This window comes from Blennius ocellaris (genome assembly GCF_963422515.1).
Source record: "Blennius ocellaris genome assembly, chromosome: 13".
NCBI lineage: Eukaryota > Metazoa > Chordata > Actinopteri > Blenniiformes > Blenniidae > Blennius > Blennius ocellaris.
The window spans coordinates 6901007-6926979 of NC_137662.1; the positions used below are offsets into that span (position 1 = coordinate 6901007).

The following is a 25973-nucleotide window of genomic DNA, read 5'->3' on the forward strand; positions in this document are numbered from 1 at the left end:
AGCAAATTTCCTCAGCCCTGTCTCTGGATCGTAATTGTATTCAAATGGGGACTCATTTGGGAGTTGTATCTTCAGAAAACCCCTTTATGTTGTTTATATAGCCCGATTCCAAAACCATTTGCCAGAAAGCCTATTCAGCAACAATTCAACTATAAGAAAAGACTCACTCATATCAAAATTGGGATAAGCAATCAGCATATAATCTTGTTTTAAGATTATGAGCATTAGGATGATCTTCCATCCACCCACCCATCTGCATTAATGCTTTTCAGGATCTCGGATTCAAACCTACAGGCAATTAACAGTAAAGGTAATAAACACACTTCCATGTCTGGAAAGAGGAGAACATGCAAACTCCACACAGGCAGTGACTTTCTTAGATATCGATATCCATGATTGTTTTTATTTCAAGATCCAAGTGTAATTTAAAGGAAGCATTTTGAAGTAAAAATAAAAGCAAACGTTTCTTTGTTTTTCTAAATTCATGTGCCCTGTGATGTGGATGAATGATCTCATTCAATTATAATATTGTAACAGTGAGATTGTTCCTGCTCACACCCCTCAGACATGTCTTCATCTTGACATTAATTTTACTCGGGGTTCTGCAACTTTTATGACCAAAAGACCAAGGTTAGTCTTAATCTCCTTCCAAAGTTCTTAAAGTTCATTTTGCTTCACTCAGTTCTTTGCCATCTTTCGTATTGAATATGGTTACACAGCATTTTAAATATGACTTCCATCCGGCCACAGTGGAACATGTGACGTCTTTCCAAGTACTCTGTTAACAAAGTAAATATGAATGGAGATTTACTGACATAAAACCTTTTTCCAAATATTGACCCCGTCATCTGTGTCGACCTCGTCCATTTCTTGCACTTTTTTTTGGCAGTGCCGCTTCCTCCAGTGCAGATTCGTGACTCAGTCTCACATCAATGACGTAGAAGTGCATACATGCGACTTCACCATTCAGACAGCAGTTGAATTGAAAGATATCAGATACATATTCAACTCGGACATATGATCGAGGCCTCGGCCTGGTGTGGAGAAATCAGAATTGTTATGTTCACACCCTCACAAAACAGATTGGACATGTGTCAATTGTGAGCAAAAAATTGGAATTTGGTCACATTTGCCTGCAGTGTGAATGTAGTCTTAGAGAGCGCAGATTGAAATCCTCCACAGTGGACACAAATGAATGGCTGTGTCTCAGGAGGAAGAGTCATTCCTGAGACATTTCTGCACTTTACTCTCACAATTCAAAACCATGCAGTTGAGGCCAACTGGTGACAGCAAAGTTCATCAAAACGCATGAGAGAAATCACAGGAACAGGCACATTTATCCACCACGATGCTAACAGTTCTTGGGTTCCTTATTCTGTGCCAAGATAATTCTGATAAAGGTCAATATGCGTCATTATAAGCCATGGTGCAGGTAGAGGTCAGGCCGAGCTTTCAGCTCCATCCTCCATCCTCCCCCAGCTGCTCAGTGAGGCAGGACTCTAAACCTGCCATGCATCCACGCCATCATGGACATTGTCGCACAATAATACACTTTTGCACGGAGCAGCTAACGAAATCTCATTTATTTGGCTAAATTAAGCAGATTTTCATAGCACGTCGCTTTACATCTCCACGCTGAGTCTCAAGGCAGAGGAGCAGAGAGAGAAGGAAAGAGGGAGGGAGAGGGTAGTAAAATAGAAAAATAGACTGAACACTGCTCTCCACACCAACACCTCATTATGTCCTATCATTTGCTCTGTAATGGCAATGTTTCGTCTTGACAGTTAGCTTGTTTTTTGCCCTTCACCAAACACAATTGAAAATAAAACGCAATTATCCCACGCTGGATTGTTGTAATGGAATTATTATTGGATCTTAATTTGTCAGCCTGGTCACACACTTCTCTGGATCACTAAAACTGCGTGTTGTCGATTAGAGGGAAATATGCAATCGATGGAACACGGAATAGAAAGCAATCTAGTGAGTCGGAGCCACATGGTGGTTAGTGGTGAGGACTCTCATAGTGACACCAGTTTGATTCGGGGTTTGAGGAGCTTTCTGTGTGGGGTGTGAATGTGTATTTGTAGGTTATCTGGCAACAACCCCAAATTAGATAGAGGCGAAAGGATGCAGTCAAACTCATCTCAACAACATCAAATTATTCTGATTCTAAAAGAGTTGTGATTTTAACCTGCTGCATAGAAGCACAATTGGTACAAAGTGGTCTGACGGTGAAATTAATTCCCAAACGAACTATATTTCTAAATTGTATCCACATTTTGACCAAAGGAATATTCCATAAGTATAGGAACTTGGTGCTTTTGGACCTTTCAAACCCAGTTGGTAATTCTTTTAACACCCTAAAAAGTCTTGTCTCATGGGGTCATCATTTCTAAAAGTCCAGAAATTGTTGTGTGTGGCGTTTTAACTTGTCCACGGACAACTCGTCAACAAAACTGCAAACCCGGACAACTCGTTGACACGATTCCGGACAGCTCGTCCACGACAATTTTTTTTCAGCATTATTGAATTATTGATATCAGTGCCATATAGCATATTTTTGATGACTCATTAAAGGTTTTTGTCATGTTTTCCTCCTCTGAACTGCCGTAAGATCTATTTTGGTCGCCACCATCTTGGGTGTTTTGCACTCTCCTATTGGACCAGCAGCTTACATGTGTCTCAGACACAACACAACAATATCATTATGCTCGTAAAAATAGTATCAACTTTAAACACTGGTTTAAAAAAAAACAAAACCCCTGCAGGATTTAACATAGACAACTTTTGACATCTAGCTCAGGACTAATATCTCCAAATAATTTTGAAATCTCATCCATGGACAAGTTGTCCGCTGATGGTGCCGTCTGGTGACAAGTTGTCCTTGTACCGTGGCGTTTACAGGGATGAACATACCTCATTGGATGACTACTTGCCATATGCACTTCACCCATTATATTTTAAAACGTCCACAGCTGTGTGCTGACGGTTTTTCTATTTTCTTCCTCGATGACATGGAGGACTTGAGCATTTCTGGTGTTTTGGTCAGTTTTGACATTATAATCTTCTTTCCAATGTTTCATTGAATCTCTTTAAAACAAAACTGCTCAAAGTGAACCCCCTCCATGTTCACAGTTCATCAGAAGATGATCTCTGTCCATCACTTATATGGTAAAACTGTATGACTGCATTATGGTAGTTTCATTCAAATTGTGTCTTTATTTCTGTGTCACAGTATGAAATCCTTTTAGAAATTACATGCTTGACCTGCATTTTCAGCAAAGGAGCTAAAGTCTAAATGACGCAGAATGGCAGCGACACTTGTCAGTACTGAGATGATAGCACTTTCCAAATGTGCAGGAACAAAGAACAATTAGCAACTTTTGAAAATGTGTCCTGCATAAGTAGATATTGCACTAAGATACTTGGATTTTGTAATTGAAGCTTGCAAACTGTCTCAATCAGGCGTGTCAAAACATTCAGGGGCCACAAACAGCCTAATTTAGTTTTGAGTGGACTGGACCAGTAAAATTATACAATTATAATCTTTATATTTTAAACTTTTTCTTTGTTGTTGAGTGAAGTTTTGTGCAAGCTCTACTATGAAATGTTACTATGCTTAGTGCCAATAGTGGCAGTTCAACAGTGACAGCGCAAAAAATAGTGAAGTGATCCGATTTAATTCATTGCAAATTATTGTGTTTGCATCCTAAAACTGAACCAACAGCACCAACGGACACTCCAAAAATATAGTGTTGTGCATCAGTGTATATATATTATTTAAAAAAATAGGTCAATAAGTTGGACTTTTTGGATTGTTTGGATGTTGCATCGAAAGCCAGAGTTCAGAAAATATAAAACATTGTATTCATTTGTACATATTCAGTGAATTTTTGTTTTACATTTTTGAAGTATTTTAGTAAAAATGAAATGAACAGCAGTAAGATTCCCCTTCAAAGTCGGTGTTGTGTTTTATCCCAAACAAAAGCAATTTTTTTATTTTTTTTATTGTTATTTTTTATTTGAGCAGTACACATTCTGCTCAAAAGGAGTCATGACTTGATTCTGAGGTTGTATTTTCAACTAATGGTTCCTGGTCCTTAAAATGAATGCTGCCTTAATAATGATCACATACCACACTGCCCTGCCATGTTCAGTCCACGTGTATTGATTTATGTAGTCCTCAGCAGCTAAATATACAAGCCACTTTCATAAACCGTGTCAAGGAAAGTCAGTCCAAACTGAGAAACAATCATCCCAGTCATAACATCCACTTGTCATTATGTAAGAAAAATCGATATTGTCAAAATTCAAAAGCTGTAGAATCAGCAGGAAAAGCTTTTATAATAACATAATAATACAAGGAAAAACAATATTACTGGTGTATTTTTTTTTTTTTTTTTTTTTTTTTTTACAAATGATGAACTTATAAACAGTTAGAGAGATTTCCAGTCCAGCAGGCCTCCTGCCAGCGGTGGTTAGTGCACAGAGGTGCAGCCTGAGCTGTGACATGAGGTGTTGACCTGGTGGTGGCGCTGTCAAACTCTGGGCTAAGAGGTGTGACCGAGGCAGGTCTCACTGGAAGGTGGCCTTGACCCTCCTCAGCGTGTCCTGGATCCTCTTCGCCTGGCGCTCGCTCGACTGCAGGAAGTTGGCGTCGTTGCCAGCGGCCAAGAGGTGGATGTCAGAGGCGGCGAGCCGAGTGATGCGGCAGCGGAGGTAGGCCTGCAGCCCCTGGTCAGGGATGTAGGGGTACGCGGCCTCTTGGAAGGCATGGACTTGACTCACAACCTTAGCTATGCTCCTGGAGGCAATGCCCCATGAATGAGGATGGACAGAGAAGAAGAAAAAAAAGGACACAGAACATAGAGGAAATGAGTAGAAAATCCATATTTTGGTGCATTTAATAGCTTTTTTCCTCTTCAGTTTTATCTGTGACCTAATTTGGAGAGAGCTGGGAGAACCCAGGGTCCATGATAACCAGCTGTGTCTCTGCTTTCTCTGTTAGATGTCCTGAACTCAGCATCTGGCTACAGCCAGTCACCTCTCAGCATCTGGCCTGAAACCTCTCTTCCAATCAAGCCCCGTCCCACAGGCGCCATCTGGAGCAATGCTGGCACCCCTGTCGCCGACTCAAATTCAACAGCTGTGCCATTACCATCCAACCGCCACTTGTTGTGACCTCAGCATCTGGTCAGCCATATTGGACTGAAGGAGAAGGACACAGAAAAAGGCGTCCTCTTGGGGAGTTGGCCGACTTTGTCACAGACGAATGCACAGGATGAAGGCAGCAAGCTCATTTTCGCTTAATGACACTAACTGCTTGTATTTCATGCTATGCATCGGGATAATTTCACTGCCTGCACGCATGTTTAGCCATCGTTACTCCTTTAACAGTCTGAAATCCCAGCATGCAGCAAAATCATGGCTGTAATCATGAGGGAAATGAGATTCAACGCTGTCCCCCCCCCCAAAGTTTTTAAATCATGAAGCGGAGGGTAATGTATGCTTTACGGCTCAGCAGAGACACCGCTATCAGAGCTGGGACCATAATATGAAGCGTGAGTGAAGACTTGCAGCTCGACGACTTGAGTTACTTCTTGATATTTTACACTAAGGCAACGCTTCCAGTGAAAACACAGAATTTTTGTGTTGCCATGAAACCACACACGTGCAAGCAATATATATTAACAATGGGAGTATAAAAACATTTGTATGGACAGACGACAAAGTTGGGTTGTACTTCTGGGCGACTCAACTATAAAACTACCAAGTCTAAGAAGAATGTGGACTGGGAGTCATGACACTGGTGCAAATGTCCATCCACTCGCATACAAGTAGAACAACTATTTACTATGGCTGCAGTATGCATGTGCAGTAGCAGGTTGTTTTCCTCTGTTGACACGGAGACGAAGTACTCATACAGCCTCCATCAATGTGATAGGTATGACCTTCTTGAACCAATTCACATACTGCCAGAGTGAACATTCTGGAATATTTGAGACAGTCACTGTCCAGCACTTGAACCTAAATAAATAAAATTGCTTGAACATTTATAGTTTTCATTTTTACAAGGGCAAACAAGCCAAGTACCTGACGGTGTACTGCTCTTGAATGGATGGATGGATGGATGGATGATACCAAGTGCACTTTCAATGGATACATTTCATAGATCTTTACTTTTGAGAACTTCTGAGATTATTTTATTATTTGGTAGATTGACAGAAATAACAACTGTGAACTTGCATTGCTCTCGTCAAAGCCATCAAACTGCACTCAAAAAAAGCGTCGGTGTACCTTGATAGAAAATAACAGTTGCTGATTTTCTTTTCATGTCAAAGGCATCTGATGGCTTGAAAGAGAAAAGGGAGCTATGCAACTGCCTTAGTTCTCCTTTTAATGATGGAAAGATATAATCACAGCATATTCCAAATGCAGCACTTACTTTGACTGATTTTCAACTTTCTTTCTCCTTTTCACTTTAATAACATGCTGGGGGGGGGGGGGGGGGGGGGTGTCATTGGAACGGTTGGTAGACTGTCTTTCGAGCAGAAGGCCATAGGCTTAATTTGCAATCATCACGGTTAAAGTGTCATTGAACAAAACACTGTACCTCAAACACATCCCAGTGGATGGATAGAGCACCGTAATATGGTTTGTGAACAGTGGTGTTTGTTGCTGGAAAGTTTTGAAAACAATGTTATAGTTCAGTGACACCGAGTAGCGATGCCTTCCAAATAGACAGTCCTTCAGCATTATGATATGAGGTAGAACAGGTGTAGAAAAGTAACATTATTCCTGTGGCTTGGCTCATATAGTGCTTTTTAAGTTGGCAGGCAAAGAATTTAACCTCCACAGGGAGCCATTTATGGTTGCTCAAGGGCAGTTCAACATCTGGAACCGCACAAACAAAAGACAACCTGACTTACACAGGATACGCTGGACTTTCTTTGGTTTCCTTCCACTGTACTAAAATGTATGGAGAAGTCGGTGCCTCGCAATTGAATGTTGGCGTCAATGTGAGTGGTTATATGTGCTGTGTTTAAACTATGATGGGCCAACTGCCTGTCCATGATGTATGCTCCCTTTGTAAGACGGGATGGGATTCAAAATACCAAAATGGATAAATCTGTTGAGAAGACGGATGGATGGACTTTTCTACAGTATTAACACTGATCATGGGTGTCATCCTTTTAGTACACAAGGACAATGTGGAACCTTGTCAGTTCTCATAACTCTGCTTTTGTGACCTTTAAAGTTCCGACTCCAGGTTATTGCTTCACTCTGCTTTCGGTCAGTCAGAATTAACAAATGTGTTGCTGTCAAGTACAGAGATTTGGAGAAGAATGTGAAAGAAGTTTGTGAAACAGCAATATTTTGAATCCCAACAAGTAAGAAACAGATTGCTCATCTGAAAAAAAAAAATTTAATTGACAGCCTCTATTTGCAAGATTCATGTTTGCTAAGACTTCAAAATTCAGGCTTCATTGACACTTTATGAGATGTCCAAAGTTTTTTCAGTGTGGGAAACATGTGATGACGTGAAGAAACCAAGTGCCTGAATTTATTAATTTTTAAGAATAGAAAGTTGTAACTCAATATCTAATGATCAGTTCTGTGTAGCACATTGTTAGCCATAGGTAAATAAACTCAGGCTTTTCTCAAAACTTTAACTTTTTTCCCCCTCCTAGTGTCTCTTTCCGTTATTAATAAAGGCAACAGGTTAATGAGAACATCGGCACAAGTGATTTCACACTTGAAAGACGCCAGATGAGTTATGAGTTTAAGTGGAGGACTTCTAACTCCTTTATATAGTCTGATGATGATACAGACATGTTATGTTGATTATTTTACGCAATTGAATAAAAACTATTACCGTATATTGCAAAAAGACATGAGGCCGTTGGTACTGGTGACTGAAGCGTACCTGAGTTTGGTCCACTTGTATGCCCCGGTGGTGAGCGTGAATGCCCCGATCTCCAGCTGCTGGACATGCATGGCCAGTATGTGCGCTGCAGGCAGGGTGGGCCTTTTCTTAGCGTTTTCTCCCCCCACCAGACACAAGTCGTCGCTCTTCAGAAAAACCTGCGAAGGGAGCGTGCACAAACAAGTTCTTACAGGCATGAAAGATTAAAAACAACTTCCAATTAATCCGAAGACGCACGACACAGTTCTAAGCACATCTGGTGTGAAGAAAAGCCACCTCTTTACGTTTCAAAGTCAGCAGAGCAAGCTACGTGTCTGATTCCAGCTCGCGGGAAAGTTGATGCGATGCGTGGTGTTCGATGCGTCAGGTTCTTTTAAGGTTGACTTTCAAGAGGAGAGCCAGCTGTAAGCTCGCAGCAACTCGCCCATGTTGCTTCGAGCTGTTTTTCTATTGATTCGTTTGCCCTGCAGCTGAGTTTCACAATATGTGGCCATCCATGCCTTCAGATACAAACACCATTCGTGTGCAGCTTCCCAAACAGACACACACATGCACACACACACCTGCACGGCTCGTAGCTCCTCGAGGATCTCACACACCTTGGAAGGCAGATGTTTCCAAGCCTGTTGGCAAAAGTGGTTTTTATTCGGTGTCACTGAAATGAAGGCAAATTATCCTGGTTCAACCACTATAAACCTGCCTTCAGATGAAAATATGGAAATCTCAATTTCCTGAACACTGGTGTCTTTTAATTGTGATTTCTTTTTTAATTAGTCCTTTTGGTGGGACACATCCTCCCTCGCCGTGTTCACACTCACCACATCTCATTTGAATGCATTAATTTCTCATTTGAGAAACTGATTAAATGCCATCGGAGCTCCGTCACACTCCCAGAAAACATTCGGCTCGAGGGGGGCAGGAGACTTATTACGCAAACTTCCAAATATACATAAGGAGGAATTTATTAGATGTGGGCCTCACTGGTAATTGCCTGACAATCACGTTCTCCAGTCCTCCGAGGACCTGCATGGCTGTGGCGAAGTTCCTCAGCTCGTAGCAATGCTTTCCAATCCAGAGATACTTGGTCAGCAAAGCAACTTGTGTCTGCAAGAAAAGTGGGGTTGGGAAAAAAATGCATAACACAGCAAAATGCTAAAGTCAACCACAGTGCTACACTCTGGTTGACTACATAATGAAGCTTGTACGGTAGAAAAACAAATCCGACTCAAAGCTAAAGTCTACTGTGGACATTTTGTTTTACATTCTCACAACTCATCCACTTTTCCCCCAAAACCATTTGGAGCCAGTGGGGCAGGTATGACTTTAATGGAGCAGCAACATGACTTGAGTTAAGTGTACTTCTACATTTGAGAGAGACAATTTGTTTTGTGTCTGCATGGATGCGTAAATGTCTTAGTATGCTCTTTTTACATATGGATTTTACTGCTCTTCTGCTATAGCATGGATCTAAAACCTGCGGTTCCAGGGCCACATGTGGCCCTTCTGGAGCGGCTCTCTGAAGCTTTCACTAAATTTGACATCAATAAACATTTGATCTTATCTCCATTCAATTTACATAAAGTTATTTTTAAAAGGATTCTTAACTCTTGGCTAAAAAGGGCTCTAACCAAAGGCGCAATAACAAAAAGAAAATCGCTAAAATCACAAGAAATGACAAAACCTGTGAAAAGAGCTTAAAAAAAATCGAAAGTTTATGCATTTTCTAAAGACTATAAAGCTTAGGAACAAATATATATAGGCTATATAGGACCAGACGGCGGGCCCACATCAGGCCCATTTTAAAATCGCTGCATTGGCTCCCCGTTCGCATCAGGATCAATTTTAAGGTTCTTTTATTTGTTTTTAAGGGTCTTAATGGCTTTGCACCCTCCTATTTATCTGACCTACTTTTGACGTATCGACCCTCACGGGCACTGAGGTCCTCCGGCGCCGGCCTTTTAATTGTGACTCAAACCAGAAGCAAGACCCACGGGGAGGCTGCGTTCAGCTCCTACGGGCCCCCATTTGTGGAACAGCCTGCCAGGGAACCTGCCGGAGTCCTTTGAGGTTTTTAAAAAAACAGTTAAAAACTCACCTTTTTAATGAGGCTTTTAACTGACTTTTATTTATATGTATATGTTTACATGCAGATATGCATATGATCTATTTATCTACTTTATTATCTTTTATCTACTTTTATTAGGTTGTTAACAGAATTTTTTTATCTCCAGTGGTGCCTCTCAGAGGTCGCTACACTGGTGGTGGTCGGGTTCCCCACTAGGTGGGCGGTCCCATGGGTTTCCCTGCCCCGGGCACCTCACTGGTCCCCTACCTTTGATGTGGGATTCGCCGGTCTGCCCGGGCTGGGGGGATCTGTGAGGCAGTGCCCCCTGTGGTTAGAAGCTGTGCCACCCCCAGCGTGGACAGCCCCCAAATATGGCCCTTTCCTCTCCTTACTCTTCAGTGCCTTGCCCTGTCTTCATACCACTAGGCGTGTGTGTATTCATTTGGTTTTTTTTTAATTATCTATTGTAATAAAAAAGTGCTCTACAAATAAAGTTGATTGATTGATAATATATTGGTCATAAAGGTTGCAGACCTCTATAGTGATGGCTGTGTTTGGCCTCAGTATCGACTCGCATGCTCACTTTTCTTATTAATATGTGGCACTGTATTAAGGCTCTGTTTCTGTACATAGTATTGAAGGACCTGTATGAAACTTGGCTTGACAAAGGTGAGCCTGTGAGTCTTAAACGAAAGCAAAAACATTAAAGTGGATGATAAATCTGCAGGTGGAGGTGACGATATAACATCCATTAAATCTCAGCACACACAGAAATCTATTTCTACATGCACACATTTCAAGATGCACATAGAAATCTAAGTACACAGTAACAAATGTCATTACTCATATCATTGCTCATACATAAATATGAATCTGGAGAAGCAAGCACAAGTAATTTTGCTACTATATTAGTCTCATACACCCACTCCTCCCACTGTGAGCTATTAGAAGAACGCACACAGGAATAAAGATAATTACACTTTAATTTAGCATTGGCGAATAAAAAAACATGGCGAAACGTGTTATGATGTTTTAATCTATAATGAGAACTTGCAAGCTCCTGTGCAGCTTTCCTGGAGGGATCTATGCTGTTCTCTCCCAAACACCAAGGTAAATAGAAAGAAGCATGAGAGGCTGTCATGTCTTTGACAGCTTTGGGCCTGACCCACTAAAACATTGGTGTCAAACAGTTCAGTTAGTTCAGCCCAATGTCAACTCGAGTGGGCCGGAATGTAAATAGTAACATTATAGCAACTTTTCCCCCCAAAAAACAATACTTGGCAGAGAAAATTATTAAAGTCTCAACATAAAGCAAATTTGAACAGTACCTCTTGGTATAAAATGCAGTGAGATGAAAAAAACCAAAAAAAAACCAACTAAAAATAATAATGATAATAATCCTATATTTAGAGACTTTTGCATCATTTTGCATCAAAAGAAAAACAAAAAAAGACACTTTGCAGCGTTTACCATTCACGATTCAAAACCTTTCTTACCATTGTATAACTGAAGACACTAGTACAACAATATTATGGTAGTATGCTCTGAGTTAAAATAGGAAGGATAAAGAGATGTAAATGAAATAATATGATAAAAAGGAAAGATACAAATGGAAACAAATATTAATAGTAATTCACATATTAACATATTAAGAAATGTTCAATAATAGCATGATAGCTTTGAGGCTAAAGTTAGTTTTGGTGTCAGTGTTCAATATTCTGTTTAAAAAAAAAATGCAAAAAAAAAAAAATCTGTGTTTTTTTTTTGGTGCACTGGATTAAAGCATCATGCAGACCATTTTAGCCCATATGCCTTATGTTTGACACCTCTGCACTGAAAGGTTTGTGCGCATAAAAGGGCACAAATGTGATATGTACGAACTGGACGCTTTGATGATCACGTCAAACATTTGCCTTCACGACTATACAATACTAGACCCTTTGTCCAGATTGCAGAACATATGTGAGGAGTTCATGCTAGCAGATTATTGTACCACATGCAAAGTGATCAACAACGCTTGAAAAGGCTCTGTTTGTAACATGTTTGAATGGGAGGTGTAACTCACCTGCAGTTATTCAGCATTTCTTCAACTGGCTCTCCACCACTTTTACTTGCAGAATTTACCTTTAGACCTTTTCTGTGTCATATTTCAAACTTTTGACTTTATGACAGGTCATCTTCTAGGTCCAGCTCCATGGTCATGTGTATGTAGAAGCCTAGTGCTCCACGCAATCACGATGATAAACACAAACCAACAAACTTCGAAATGTTGCAGCGACCAGCAGGTTTTTGTCATAAATGGTCAAAAGCACACAGAAACCTAATAAATACTCCTTTATGCACATGTTATTTAGTAGATCACCTGTAAACGTGTTATCTATTTGCATGAATCTTCATTTTAGCACACTTTTTGTAAGAAAATCAAATGTTTAGAGTGCAGTGTATTGAAGAGATACAGCGAACTTTGCATTTAGACCTGCTACACCAGACTTTCGAGCAATTCTGTGGCTTTATCGCCTTGTTGACGGTGGAAACGCTGCTAATGTACAAGCGCACCAGGGAAGTAGTCCTCTGCATTGTGCGAGTGGATGGACAATAACAGCAGATCGTCACTCGGGCAGCAGAACCCAGCAGGACTTCTTGGCCTGGAGTGCCATTAAAGGCCTAATATGACAACTTTTCTGTGCTTCTGCCATAGCCATGTGTAAATGTGAAAGTTTTCTAAAATACAAAGAAAAAAAAAGATTTGTTTTAACTTGAAATGTTGTATAAACAGCCAGCCATCCTGTTTTTAGGTATTGCTCTATTGTAATGAAGCTTAAACTAAAGCTGCCTACAGCTGGAAGTAGTTGTTTGGCTGTTTGTTTTCTCAAGGTGGCAGGAACAAAAATTAAGTTAGGTCTGACTGAAATGAGTGAATGTATACAGTATATTCACTCTTATGTATGAACCACACCTGCTTCAAATTCCTGACCACGGGCACAATAGTTGTTGGACACCAGGAAAGAAACAAAGTTCTGCTCAGTCCAGTGGAGAGAACGGATTTCTTTGTTCTTGTTGAGTCTGAATGAAGCTGACTGACACGTACAGGTAAGAAGATTGTAAAATTGTCTTCAATAAATCCACTTGAATTCAAGCTGCTGAAGGGAAGCCGCAAATTAAGATAAATCCCTGAATAAAATGTTAAAAAGCAAGAATTAAAACATTGGAGATGGCGAATGGAAACATTGTTCCATTCCACTTTAAAACCAGAGAAGAAACGGAGCACACATATGGACAGACCCTGTGACCGACCGCTCACGCTGCGACTGCCGGCTTTCATGAGCGATGTCTCTTCTCACCTTGACCGAGTCACAGATGACGATTTCAGCAGAGATCCAGTTTGCCACATTGTCAGCATAAGTGAGCAGCTTGTGAAGCGACCCCCCATCCGATGGTGTCCCCTCGTTCACCAGCACACTGCTGCCATCTGCTGGCGGGATCTGTTGTGACACATTCCTGCCAGCACAGAGAGAAACAGAAACTTCCTCTGAAATCACGAAACGATTGAGTGCAAGTGTCGAGGCAAAATGTGTGAGTGAGTTTCATCATTAAGAGTTTAGAGAAATGTCAAACTAATAATACAGTTAGTAAACATAAATGAATGCAGTCATTTTGTTTTTTTTTTCCAGTTTTTGTTCTATTCTATATTTTTCATTTTTCGCTTCGTCACAGTCATAAGAAACTATAATGTTTATTATTATTTTCTATAATAGTGACTTATACACCATGCAACAACAGTCACAAACAATAATAACAGCGCAGACCATCTTATTTTGAGTCGAGTTTTGACATTTTGGACCTTGTTTTCATTTTATTCAATATTATATTTTACTTTACCAAATTTTTAAGTCTCTCCACATGTCTTCAGAAAGTGTCTAAAGAAGAATACATACGCCGCCCCCCCCCCCCCCCCCCCCCACACACACACACACACACACACACACTTCAAATAGAAATCATTCCAAATGTGAATAAAACAAAACCAAAAACAATCATTTTCAAGTTTCACAGAGTTAAAGCCAAGATCGAATTTTAAGGTATCAAGTTTACGTCTGTTACAGGTGTAAATTTCTTCTGCAAACTCCATATTTTAGAATTATTACAAATTAATTGATTAATTCAAAAAATATGAACCTTTTATAAACTTACAAATCATAGAAAATACAATCTCTAAAATGTATGGACGATAATTTACAAAAAAATGCATTTTGTTTCTCTAACTTTGAGCCATACTTATAACAGCTTGAACATTTTTGAAATGCTTGAATCATTTGAAATGTAAGTCAACATATGACAAAATTTTTTATTTTAAATGATATTGTGATCATTTTTTTTTTTTTTTTGTTCTTAGTCCGGTTTCCCTGTATTTTTCCAGAAACCACTGTTTCAAATGAGAGTGTGGGAGAAAAAGGAAAATAGTTTTGCCCCCTTGAGGAAACTTTGCACTGCAGAGAGGATTAAAGGTTCCATCATCTCATTCCGGTTAAAAAGTACATTACAATACAAGTCCCACATGTTTTGAGGTCCAGCAGGAGGACGTTTGGGCCTGCCGGACTTACAATACGCTATGGAAAACCCTGAATATAAATGAGGTGTGAGAATATTTTTATTTAACGAAACCATTGCAAACGAGGGCATGTACCCCCCCACCACCCCCACCCCCCTCCTTTGTGTGGAGTTTGGATTTCCCCCCTGGGCTTACATGGAAGATGTATTTAAGAGTAACGGTTTACTCTAAATGTAAATGGATCAAAACTTTATTAATTTCTCAAAAGCATGATTAAACTTTAATATCACTGGCCTGTCGGAAGAAACATTGTACAGGGATTTTATGTTTTTTTTATTTACATTTCAATGCACTCATTTATATTGATGTCATTCTCTAACAGTATAACCTACCAACAGATCACGCTTATCATGCAACAGTAGTTTCTCGGGGTACTTTTAATATTTTCAGTTTGTGAGGATACTTTCACGTTAATCCACGTGACAAGGATTTGTTTATAGATAAAGTCGTAGAATCCAGCGAACTGCTGACATTACCTTCAATGCCCGAGCCTGCTCCTGATGCTTTTCATTGGTCTCAATATGAATCAGAACTTATCAAATCATAATCAATATTGGTGTTTTTCTGTAAAAAATGAATAAATGGGCGTGGAAGCCTGGAAAAGGTGTTAGCTGTAGTAGAACTCACACCCACAGCGATCACAGACAGTGATGATACATGTTGATGCAGTAAATCCGCCAGAAATAAAAAAAAAATGTTTCTGCATCTCCTGGTTAGACACAAGTGGAATAAGATTTGGAGGATTTTGAATTGGAATGATGGAGAATTTGAGTTTTCTCAGTTGTGTTTTCACCCATTGTCTGCACCTTGAGAAGAAATTAAGACTGCAACCTTATACTCACTTGTTTGCCGTCAGGACTTTGTCTCGGACTCCCTGAGTCCTGGAGTTGAGGAAATGAACCGGATGGCATCCTTGGAATATTTCCTAGATGAAAACAGTCTGGAGTTGATAAACCAGCATGTTGCTCTGCATTTATAAAGACCCGTCGCCCTCTGGTGGTTGAAACAGACAACAACAATCAGTGGATGGAGAGTTGGCGGTACCTGCTGCAGGAGGGTGAGCTGCTGGGCTATGCACTGTGTGCTGTGCTCGTTCTGGCTGAATGGGATTCGCTCTTCATTTTGCAGGCTGATGCCGGACAAGTCATTCATGGGGGAGCCATAGTAGGGCTTAGGTAGTGCCGCAGCGATGGAGAAGGCCTTTTCTTTGGGCACAGACGCAGAGGACTCCGCCACGTGAGAGATTGTCCACTGAAATAGACAACATTGAGTATTTTTTAAATTAATTTCTTGAGAGTATCAGACACAATACAACACTGAGACTCGAGTTGCGAAATCGGTGATGCTGTCATGAAAGCTCGCTATCTGAGTTTGTGAAAACATGCATAATAAAACAGCTATAGGAGAAGGTTTTTTTTTTTTTTTTTTTTACATTTCACTATATCAGTACTGTATCAGAGGGTTTCATTAAAATTAGCTTTATGGTGAGATTGTAGTAATTGTTTTGGGGTGTAATTGTTTGTTTTTGTGGAAATATAGAGAATTCCATAACCTATACTCACCACAATCATGAAACACTTGATTAAAGGTTATTATGGCACTATTTTACAAGTACAGCCCACCCAAGATGGAATCAGGCTCAATGTAGTCTCTGAACTAAATTGTTTTTGACACCCCTTACTTCGGTGGTATAATATTTTTCCATGTCTCAAAAATGGCACAGTCTGTGTCTAATCCATTTAGGTCACAAGTTTACTCGGTTTGAGAATTCACATTAAAAGTGAAAGCAGTGGGAGACAAAAAATGGCAGCACGCCAGGATAAAGAGAAAAATTAATCTGTCAAAAAGAATAAATAATGGAGTAATGCTCAAAATTACAGCTGAATGTATCTTTTGTGGTGAAAATCTGGACTGAAGTGGCACCAGTCCACCAAACAGCCCGAGACGGTGTGTGAACCAAAATAGTTTATCCTCAGAGAAGAGAAACTCATCACAGAATATGACAAAGAAAATGTATTTCATATATAGTGTGTTATGAGGTTCCTTCAACTTTTTGTTGTAATTATACAGGGCGTGCTGGAGGTTGCCATGGTTTAAACGTGGAAAAATGTGGGTCCCTCAAGGAAAAGGTTGGGAATCACTGACATAAGTAAATGAAATTCAAAAGCATACATGTGGATTCCTTTCACAAGGAATTTGAAATGATCGGTTCGAACATTGTAATCTCTCCTCAGGAGCAAATATGTGGTTATTCATAAAAAACCAAGGCATCAACAAGAGAGGTCTCGTCTTAATAGAGCCTGAGCAGATGAACGCAAACTCACAGTGTCATCCTCTTCATCGAAGCTGAGAAGGCTTCCTCTGAACGGCCGTACGGGAGTCCCACTGGGAGAGCTGTGCAGATCAGCCAGAAGAGCCTCGCCTTGGCTGTCCACAGGAATCACCTCAGAGGAGAATCAGTCATTGTTCATTTAGTGAATACAAAAAACATTTGGCACATGACCTTGAACATTTGAAGCTGTTTAACCCTTTATTCGGCACTTGAACCTCAGAAAGTGAGGATTTTAAACCATTCGGTCATATGGAGCATACTTTAAACCAGGGGTGTCAAAACACATTTTAGTTCAGGGGCCACAAACAACCCAACTTCACTTGAGTGAGAAAATAGTTCCATAATAATCTTTCAATTTAAATTTTCAAGTTTATCTTTGATTTTTCGGAGAGTATACATGATGAAAATGTCTATATTTAGACAAAAATCAAACAATTATTATAGAAATCTCAATATAAAATCAAACGGTGTTCAAAAAACTCCTATAGTTTATGTTGTCGTGTAAACGGGACCTAAAATACACACTATTCTAACAAACTGCACATTCTTGCATGCTGCAAACACTTTCATAAGAGAATTAACTACAGCTTATAGTCAAAGCAAGTGAATACACAGGTCATTCTCAGAAGCTGCAGTAGAAAACAATAGTTACATTTCCCCTGAGTAGCAATACAAGTCAATGCAGCAGTTTTTCACAATTGTCTGAAATTATGCAGTTAAAAAAAACAAAAACATACTTTTTTGTTTCTTCAGAACCAAAAAAATGCCACGAGATCCTTGATAAAATAATGCAGATTTAAATTAAAGTGCATGGAGCAGTTTTGGGAATACCTCACTTGATGAATATCTTAGCTTGTGCATTATTTCACAAGCAATTGAAGTTGTAATCTGAAAGAAACTTTCCCAGAAATTCTGTTGAAAAGAGTAACTACAAGTTGTGTCAAATGAGGTTTGTGTTTCTGTTTTCTTGAAAACACATAGATCTAACTGTGGTACTATTGCTCCTCCTGGCAGTATGTGGAGCAAAGTCATTTTTTTAAGATGAAGTTTAATAAAATAACTTATCAGAATTGTATCACCAGAGCTGCTCTACCTCACTTCTTTAATGTATTTTATAATGGTGCTGCAGCTGGCAAAAGTGCTTTATAAATATTTGGAGCAAATGTGTCTCTTTTGTGAAATCTTCATAGCTAAACTGCAGTTTCCTCTACTGCAGCGGCGGGCATTTTCTCATTTCCCCAAAGGGCCACAGAACAATTTCACACTACTCTTGATTGCCGAGACATAATATGACTTCAGTTTTGTTCAATAACAATTATCTCTTGATATAAAGCAACGTATGAAATTATTTTTTAAGAGGTATTGTTGCGCTGTGTCACTTTTTCTTTCCCAATCTTTGTCTGTAAATCATAATTACCTTTTTTCGAAATTTCAAGTTCAGTAAACAAGTAAACCAATAATGTAATAATGACCAATAACATGAAAATGTGACAATTTTAGATGCAATAAAGCCAATAATGACAGTAATTTCCATTTGACTGAGAATTACCCAGTGACTCCCTGAGGGCTGGTCAAGCAGAGCTTAAAGGGCCACAAATGGCATCGTTCCCTTATGATGCTCAGGTCCAGTATTTGGAGAGATTAACATTTTATCAGGTGATAACAAGTTTGAGAAGCAGCAGCATACTGTAGGTAATGTCTTATTTCTACACATTGACAGGAACTTCGTGAACTGCCTACCTCGGTGTTCAGAAAGTTTTCCAATGTATCCACCAAACTGGAATTTTGTGTGAAATCCACAAGTTTACTATCTGTTATCCAGAAGTACAGCAGGTCCAAACTCCGATGGAATATTCTTTCACTGTCTCCGGACATGTCCGGACCTTCCCTGAAGTGGAGGACAAACAAAATCAGGACCAGGATTTTTGATTTGGATGCGGTAAAATGCAGTAAATGTTGTGTGGTGAGCTCTGAAACTGACATTACCTCGCAGCACTGATGAATTTCTCCATTATGAACTGCAATAACTGCTCGGGAGTGCAGAAGAAACGATATGTATAGAGAAACTGCTGGATGTAGCCCTCCAAAATAGCATTTCTGTGAGGGAAACAATCACCACACTTAAGAGAAGTTTTCAAACTAAACAGACCTTGAACAGAAAAGAAAGAACTCGGGATGCACTGATATAGATTCCAGTATTGGCCCGATACTGCATGGAGTACCCGTACTCGTTACAGATCCCCAATACAGCCCGCAGGTATGCAAGAGAGCACATTCAATATCTGCAGTTTACAGATACCGAGTCGTGTTACATAGTGAAGGGTTTCCGGGCTTGTACTGGTCCTTTAAAAGAGTGGCACTCACACATCCCTTGTGAGAACATTATACGAAATCACATGATTGGCCATTTATTTTTCTGAATAACTCTTTCTCCTGGTTAATAGTAGTGAAACTTTGAACAGCAACCCTTTGAGCACGACAATGAGAAGTGGTTTCTTTAAATGTCCTACATCTGGGCCTTTAGCCGACTTGGTTGAGAACAGAAGTTCTTCGGAGGATTTCTTTTCTTGGGGCATTGTGTCAGTGTGCCTTCAATTTCTGTAACATAATGTTTAATGTCGTATTGAAGTGCTAAAAAGTAAAGAAAAGAAAGGAAAAGATAAAACTTTATGAGTCTCACAAGTGGGAAATTGCAGTATTATGGAAAGCCGTTTGAGCTCCTTGATGTCAAACTTAAGGTCCATGAACAAGAGTAAGCTCTTTGTCCTCACTAGTAAGACAATTCTGCACACTCGTAGAACAACTAGGGTGCACTAGTAGAACAACTGTGTCATACTAGTGATGGTTATTCCACTGCTAGTGCCACTTTTGGCCGACTGGTATTCAATCAAACCTCACTAGAAAACTACTGTACTGCACTAGTCACACTACGAGGTCCAACTCGTAGGCATGTGTCACTCACGAGTAGCTTCCTAGACCCTACTAGTAGTGTTAAAAGGCACTGGTCACTAGTACTACTAAAAAAAAAAAAAAAAAAAACATCTCACTAGTACTACTTGTGGGAATCCTGGCTGCTACTAGTTGTACTAGTGAGATAAAACATACCCCACTAGTACTACTAGTGGACATTTTGACTATTAAGGCATTTTTAACCTTACTAGTACTACTAGTGAGGTTAAAAATGCCTTAATAGTGCTACTCGTGGGCATTTTAGCATAACTAGTAGAGTCTAGGAGGCTACTAGTGAGTGACACATGCCTACTAGTTGGACTGAGTTGCGTTACTAGTGCAGTACAGTAGTTTACTGGTGTGCCCTCGTTGTTGTACTAGTGTATCTTACTAGGGAGGACAAAGAGCTTAGTGGTACATGGACCTTACGTTTGATATCAGATAAATGCTCAAAGGACTTTCCATACAGTGTCACAGATAAGCACATGTCAAAATAAACATTAACAGGACACTTTTGGAAAGTGTCCATTTCTCTTTTGCATTGCTGTGTAAACGCCTATCTTTCTTGAAACGAAAATGTAAACACAATGCCTTGTGACTTGAAACGGGGCCTTACTTTTGTTTTTATCCTGAGTCTGCATGTTGGGTCCTTTCGAAAGTCGTTTGTTTACATTTGCATGTGTTTGTCCTAAACTGTTTGCTTAACTGTAATGTTTTTTTTTTTCTTTCAAATTAGAGATAACCAGTGTTTTGAGTGATTCACAGCAGGAAAGACGAAATTCGCCTCGACACCTGATACAGAGCAAACAAGTCCAGGTTAACGGTGTTTGCTTTCCACTAAGCTAAACCCTGATCCACTGCCCACACTCTTTAAATACCTAATGTGTTTTGCCATACTGACTACCTTGTAACTGGATATGAAACAAACCTAAGGTCACATAAAGCAGTTGTGCTTTTCACGAAAAGAAAGTCTTTGGCCAGTTATGCATGTTTTCTGTTCAGTAAAAGACACATCCATTGATATAAAGCTGCATTTGTGTCTTTTAAACTGAATGCGACACACTATAGTCTGACTTTATGACACGCCTGTGGCATGAAACAGCAGCAGGATTCTATACATTTGTCTAATGTGCATTTATATATAAGGCACAGTAGTTGCTCTTTCTTTATTTACTTGTAAATAGCCCCTTACAGGGAAGCACATAATACAAGTTGTGGAAATTACTGTTGCAATGTCAGCGTGAAGAAAGTCCTCCTGTTGTGAAACAATAACGTGCACTGTGCACAGAAAGTTAAAGACATTTGTGTTTGGTAGATTATTGATTCAGTGTAATGATGCCATGTCTTGACAATAAATATTAGTCCAGTTGAGAGGCTGAATATTTCCCTTTAACCATGTTGGCAACATGCAATTGTGGGACCAATAGCAGACCTGAGTATGTGCGTTGCACCCATGAAAGATTTGCCACATCTTCTCTGCCGATGCCAAACAGGTAAAAAAACTGCTCTCGCACTCAAGCTCGCTCATACAGTATGGGATCAATCATCATCAATAATTACCTGGCGTAAAGGTAAGCCACGAGACCCAAAGGAGAGCCTGTCTGTAGAGTGGTCTTTCCCTTGCTCGTGCCAAAGCTTAACACTGCGGAGTCTTCACCGGATTGAAGATCCAACGAGTCGGGTCCACAGACCGTCAAAGAGGGCAGCAACGAAACATCTAGACCCCACTGGTCCACACTCAGAATCTGCAGGGAAGGAAAAACTGTCTGTCAGGACTGGGAGAGGTTTGATATGAGAAACAAAATAAACAATAAAAAAAACAATATCTGTCAGTACCTCCAAGTATCTCTTTACACAGCCCAGGAAGGCAACCTTGGTTCTGAGTTCTTCAAGCTGCAACTTCAGTTTCGACAGCATCAGCTTGTTGCTCTCACCACCTTCAGGTAACACATGTGCAATGCTTTAAGATCAGGAGTTGGCAAGGTGAAGGGGGATGTGCCCCCACCCAGGCCAGCAAGTCATGCCAAGTAGGTTCATCACGACATCTTTTATCCCAGTGATTACCAACCTTTGCTTGAGGGACATAATATTTTACCATTGTAAACCCAGGAAATCCCCCCACCACACCCTGTACAAGTACCCAAAATAGGTTGAAGGAACCTCATAAACACACTATATGTGAAATAGTTTCTATCAGGGATGGCTAAAATATCAGCAGTCATATTGGAATCGGCCAATGTCATTTAAAAAAAAAAAGAAAATTGGTATTGGTGGAAGATGAAAAAAAATTAACCGATAGGAATATCGGATTGGCGCCCACACGTGTTTGCACACTTTCTATATGACATTTGTTTAGACACGTGTTGTTACATGTTAGAGAATGAATAAACAGAAAGACTGTTCAGTCAATGCTTATGTTGATTTTTCAGTATTTATAAAAGATGATTAAGAGATATGCATTTCTTTTTTTTTTTTACTTAAGATATATCGACATCAGTAAATATTGGTTATTGGCCATACCAGCAATATGAATATTGCTTACCAGTATCGGCTACATTTTTCATACACTGCATCCCTAGTTTCTATTTTACATTCAGTAATAATGAGTTAATTTTCTTTGAGGATAAACTCTTTGGATTTACAATCCATCTCTGGGTTTTAAGTGGAGTGGAGCTCAAATTCTGTAATGCAATTCTCTTTGTGCACTCATTTTTTTTCTGTCTTTTTGACAGTCATCTTTCTTCAGCCTGATGCGCCACCATTTCTTCTCCTGCTGCTTCCTTTGCAAGTTTACCACCGTCTATATTGCAGACACTTTTAAATGAAAAACTTGTAATGTACACTTAAATTTAGTAGATTTGTGACATAGGTGAACTAAATGCTGATTCATTTATTTCTTAAACACAAAAAAAATGCACCTCTTAAAATACGGAGTTATTTGTGACCCCCAGTTGGAAATCAATACCAATGTGAAACAAGTGCTGAAATTTAACCAAAGGATAACATTTTTGTGATTGTTCTGCTTCTGCACCCGACCCTAAAGCTCTTTCAGGCCTCCACCCCCCCACACTCTGACAACCACTGTTAGAGATCATACAACAGACCAAACATCACTTTTATATTCTTGCAGTGCTTTGAACAGGTGCCTCACCTTTGTTTTTCCTCTCCTGTTGAATCAGCTTCTGGTAGAAATTTCTTGTTTTCTTTAGATTCCTAGTTTCAATCATCAGCTGCTGCAGCAGTTCCTGTTCAAAGGAAACCACGCAGAATCAAACAAAAGGGACTAAAATTGCACGACATGGCTTTTAGTGAAAGGTTTCTAGTGAGTATGGGGGGGGGGCAGCGTTTCTTCTCCTCCTTTCACAGCAGTAACAGGACGCAGCAGCTCTTTTGAAGTGAAAAGAGGGAGAAGTTGCAGCGGCACACTCTTAAGGTGTGTTATTAGCTCCTCTGAAGAGGCAGTAGTGCCATCAAAGTGTGCAAACACAAAGACGGATCATTATTATTCTTTTGGAAATGATAATAGCTTCCTCCAGCCGAAGGCCAAGTTCAACACATTCATATTCAGATCCAGTTTGGAGAGAATAATATGCCAATTATCTTAAAGCCCCCAACACGCTCTCTTCTTATTTACCCCAAAGCCCCACCGTGTCCCACTTCATTACAAAAAGGAAAATTATTCCTCCACTTAATTAGAAAATACCAGCAGGTGAAGAGTTGAGTGAAACGACATCAAATAGCAACAAGGAATGAACACAGGTGGGTACATTCTCAATTTAAGAAAAAAGGAAACATCATGTAATATCTAACAAGACACATTTTCATAATGAGCAAATTATTTATATTGAATGTAAAAGTACAAAGACAACAAAAAGCATATTGGTCTTGTAAAAGACATATTTTAAAAAGTTTAGACAAAGATGGCAGAAGCTGGAGAAGTTGTGTGATAGTTACAAAACAGTAAAACCGCCATCTATTTACAGGTAATCTGGACAATTATTAGAACAGGATGGTCTTTAGATTGTGGGAGGAAATTCGACATGCATAAGAAGAACGTCTTCTGTTTGCTGAAGTTCTTTCAAATTTATATTTAAACTTAAAAAAAAGGAGCATCATTCTTCGACTTCTGAATAATATAATCCAATTATTCTCATGATCTCAGGAGTCTCTGATTTCAGTTGTGTACAGTGTGTGTGGGTTGGGCAGTGTTTAGAGATTGTAAAAATGCCCTATATTTATACATATAATCGCTGTATCTTATGTTCTCCTAATTAGATTTATGGTAACATCACTGATATAATCAGTGCACTGTGTGTGTCTTCCTCCTCTTTTTGGGGGTCCCTCATTTTCAAAGAGTAAAAAAAGAACAGATGAATTTGTTCCAGTTTGTCTGAAATGTGTGACTGACAGTTTTTTCTGAAGTCAATCCAATTTCTCTCTTTTAACATGAATGCTGTCTTTATTCCCTTTAAAATGTTTCACACAGCATCCTATATTATCGGGAATTATAGTTGCAGTAGAAACAAAAATGCATAATTATGATGGCGAACTGTCTTTCTTCAAAGATTACAGTGCGGGCAGATCAGCACGGCATAAAATTACACAAACCTCTCAATAAATGACAACTTGTATGCAGCCTGATGAATAAATAAAGCTCTTCAAACACATGCGCTTAAGGTCAGAGATGACTCATTGCCTGTGGCCTTCGCAAGTTTAACCTACTTGTGTTTTCGCTTCCAGACATTGCGATCCTGCGTGCTGCCCCAGATTCACTGCATACTGGACCACCTCTGCACTGAAACAGTCCTCTCCGTACAGGGCCAGATCCCAGGCAGGGCCCAAGCTGAGGCCCGCGCCCTCCGCCCGGGATCCCGGGGAGAGGAGGCGCTCCGACGCCAGAGAGTCACTGTCCTCCATGTCCTCTGAGCAGTCCGGGCTGGTCTGATCGGCCAGACCTTCCTCCCTCTCCGGCAGAAACTCTGCTTCAGAGGGGCTTTCATCGCTGCCCCCCGCTGAATGATCTCCTCCCTCCATGACCCCCAAGTCCGAACTGTCGCCGCTCACCCCTCCGATGGCAAAGACAAATAGCAGAGAGAGAGAGAGAGGGAGAGAAACAGAGAGAGAATTGGCACTGTTGTATGAGCTAGAAACAACTAAGAGAGAGGAAGTGAACTGAATAACGGCAGAGAGAGGAAAACGGTCAGGGTGGGAGGTGTTACAGAAGACTATGAAAGGAGGATTGAATCACATGAAGAGCAAAGGACAAACTGGATTTGTGAAGAAAACACATCGAGAGACACTCGAGGGTGATGCCGGGGTGGGGGATTTGTTGCTAACCCTGCACACGGCTGCACAATGCATACACTGTTTACCCGAGCAGCTTAAAAATCAAGTTCTACTATCTGTCTAAAACATGTTAATGCAGCAACAAATGCTTATGGGAGTTTGTGGTCTGCGTGTTTGTGTGTTGTGTGTGTGTGTGTGTGTGTGTGTGTGTGTGTGTGTGTGTGTGTGTGTGTGTGTGTGTGTGTGTGTGTGTTACTGACTTGGAAAGAGTTTCAGAAAAGAAGAAAAACTCTTTCAGAGTTTGGCTAGCGTGCACTGGACTCTTATGAAAGTGCTGCAAACTTAAGAACAGCGTCCAACACACCAGTGGCGGCCCTTGTGACTTCTGCCAGCAGCCAAATGACAAGACTTTTATGAAAACAATAAAACAGGTTGTAAACAGGACAGAATGCAAATGGTCCAAATTCACCTCCATCCAGGTAGTTTGCTCAAGAACAAATATTGCATTGATCGTACTGCAAAGTTGTGTATTTGTGAAGTACGACACTCAAGCCAAAATCTGTATTTGGCTTGACTATTTTCATTTCATATTTCAGAGTGGAGATACTGTACATTTCTCGGTCCAATGTACAATATGTTCAGATTGGCAGAAATAATGTGAGATGATCTCAGATCTTCTTATGACTTGTTTTTACCACCAGGGAATTATAATTTCCTTCCCAACCCTTCATAGTGACGAAAGCTAATTCTCCATTGAAAACCAAGTTGAATAACTGCATTTAAAATTCTACAGGAAGCTGAACAA

General features: G+C 40.0%; 1 protein-coding gene across 1 annotated transcript in view; it reads right to left on the reverse strand.

Moving 5' to 3' along the window:
- Positions 1-1587: 1587 nt before the first annotated feature.
- The window catches only part of kndc1 (kinase non-catalytic C-lobe domain containing 1), a 57810-nt gene continuing 33424 nt past the window's right edge, over positions 1588-25973 (reverse strand). Inside the window, exons 18-31 of the mRNA XM_080507517.1 lie at positions 24605-24948; positions 23034-23127; positions 21719-21819; positions 21443-21627; positions 18920-19030; positions 18674-18821; positions 16926-17045; positions 15646-15852; positions 15444-15526; positions 13334-13490; positions 8909-9031; positions 8491-8550; positions 7928-8085; positions 1588-4804 (exon numbers count right to left, since the gene is read on the reverse strand). Of these exons, the coding sequence (XP_080363643.1) occupies positions 4576-4804; positions 7928-8085; positions 8491-8550; positions 8909-9031; positions 13334-13490; positions 15444-15526; positions 15646-15852; positions 16926-17045; positions 18674-18821; positions 18920-19030; positions 21443-21627; positions 21719-21819; positions 23034-23127; positions 24605-24948 (2120 nt within the window). The 3' untranslated portion in view covers positions 1588-4575. The remainder of the gene's footprint in view (positions 4805-7927; positions 8086-8490; positions 8551-8908; positions 9032-13333; positions 13491-15443; positions 15527-15645; positions 15853-16925; positions 17046-18673; positions 18822-18919; positions 19031-21442; positions 21628-21718; positions 21820-23033; positions 23128-24604; positions 24949-25973) is intronic.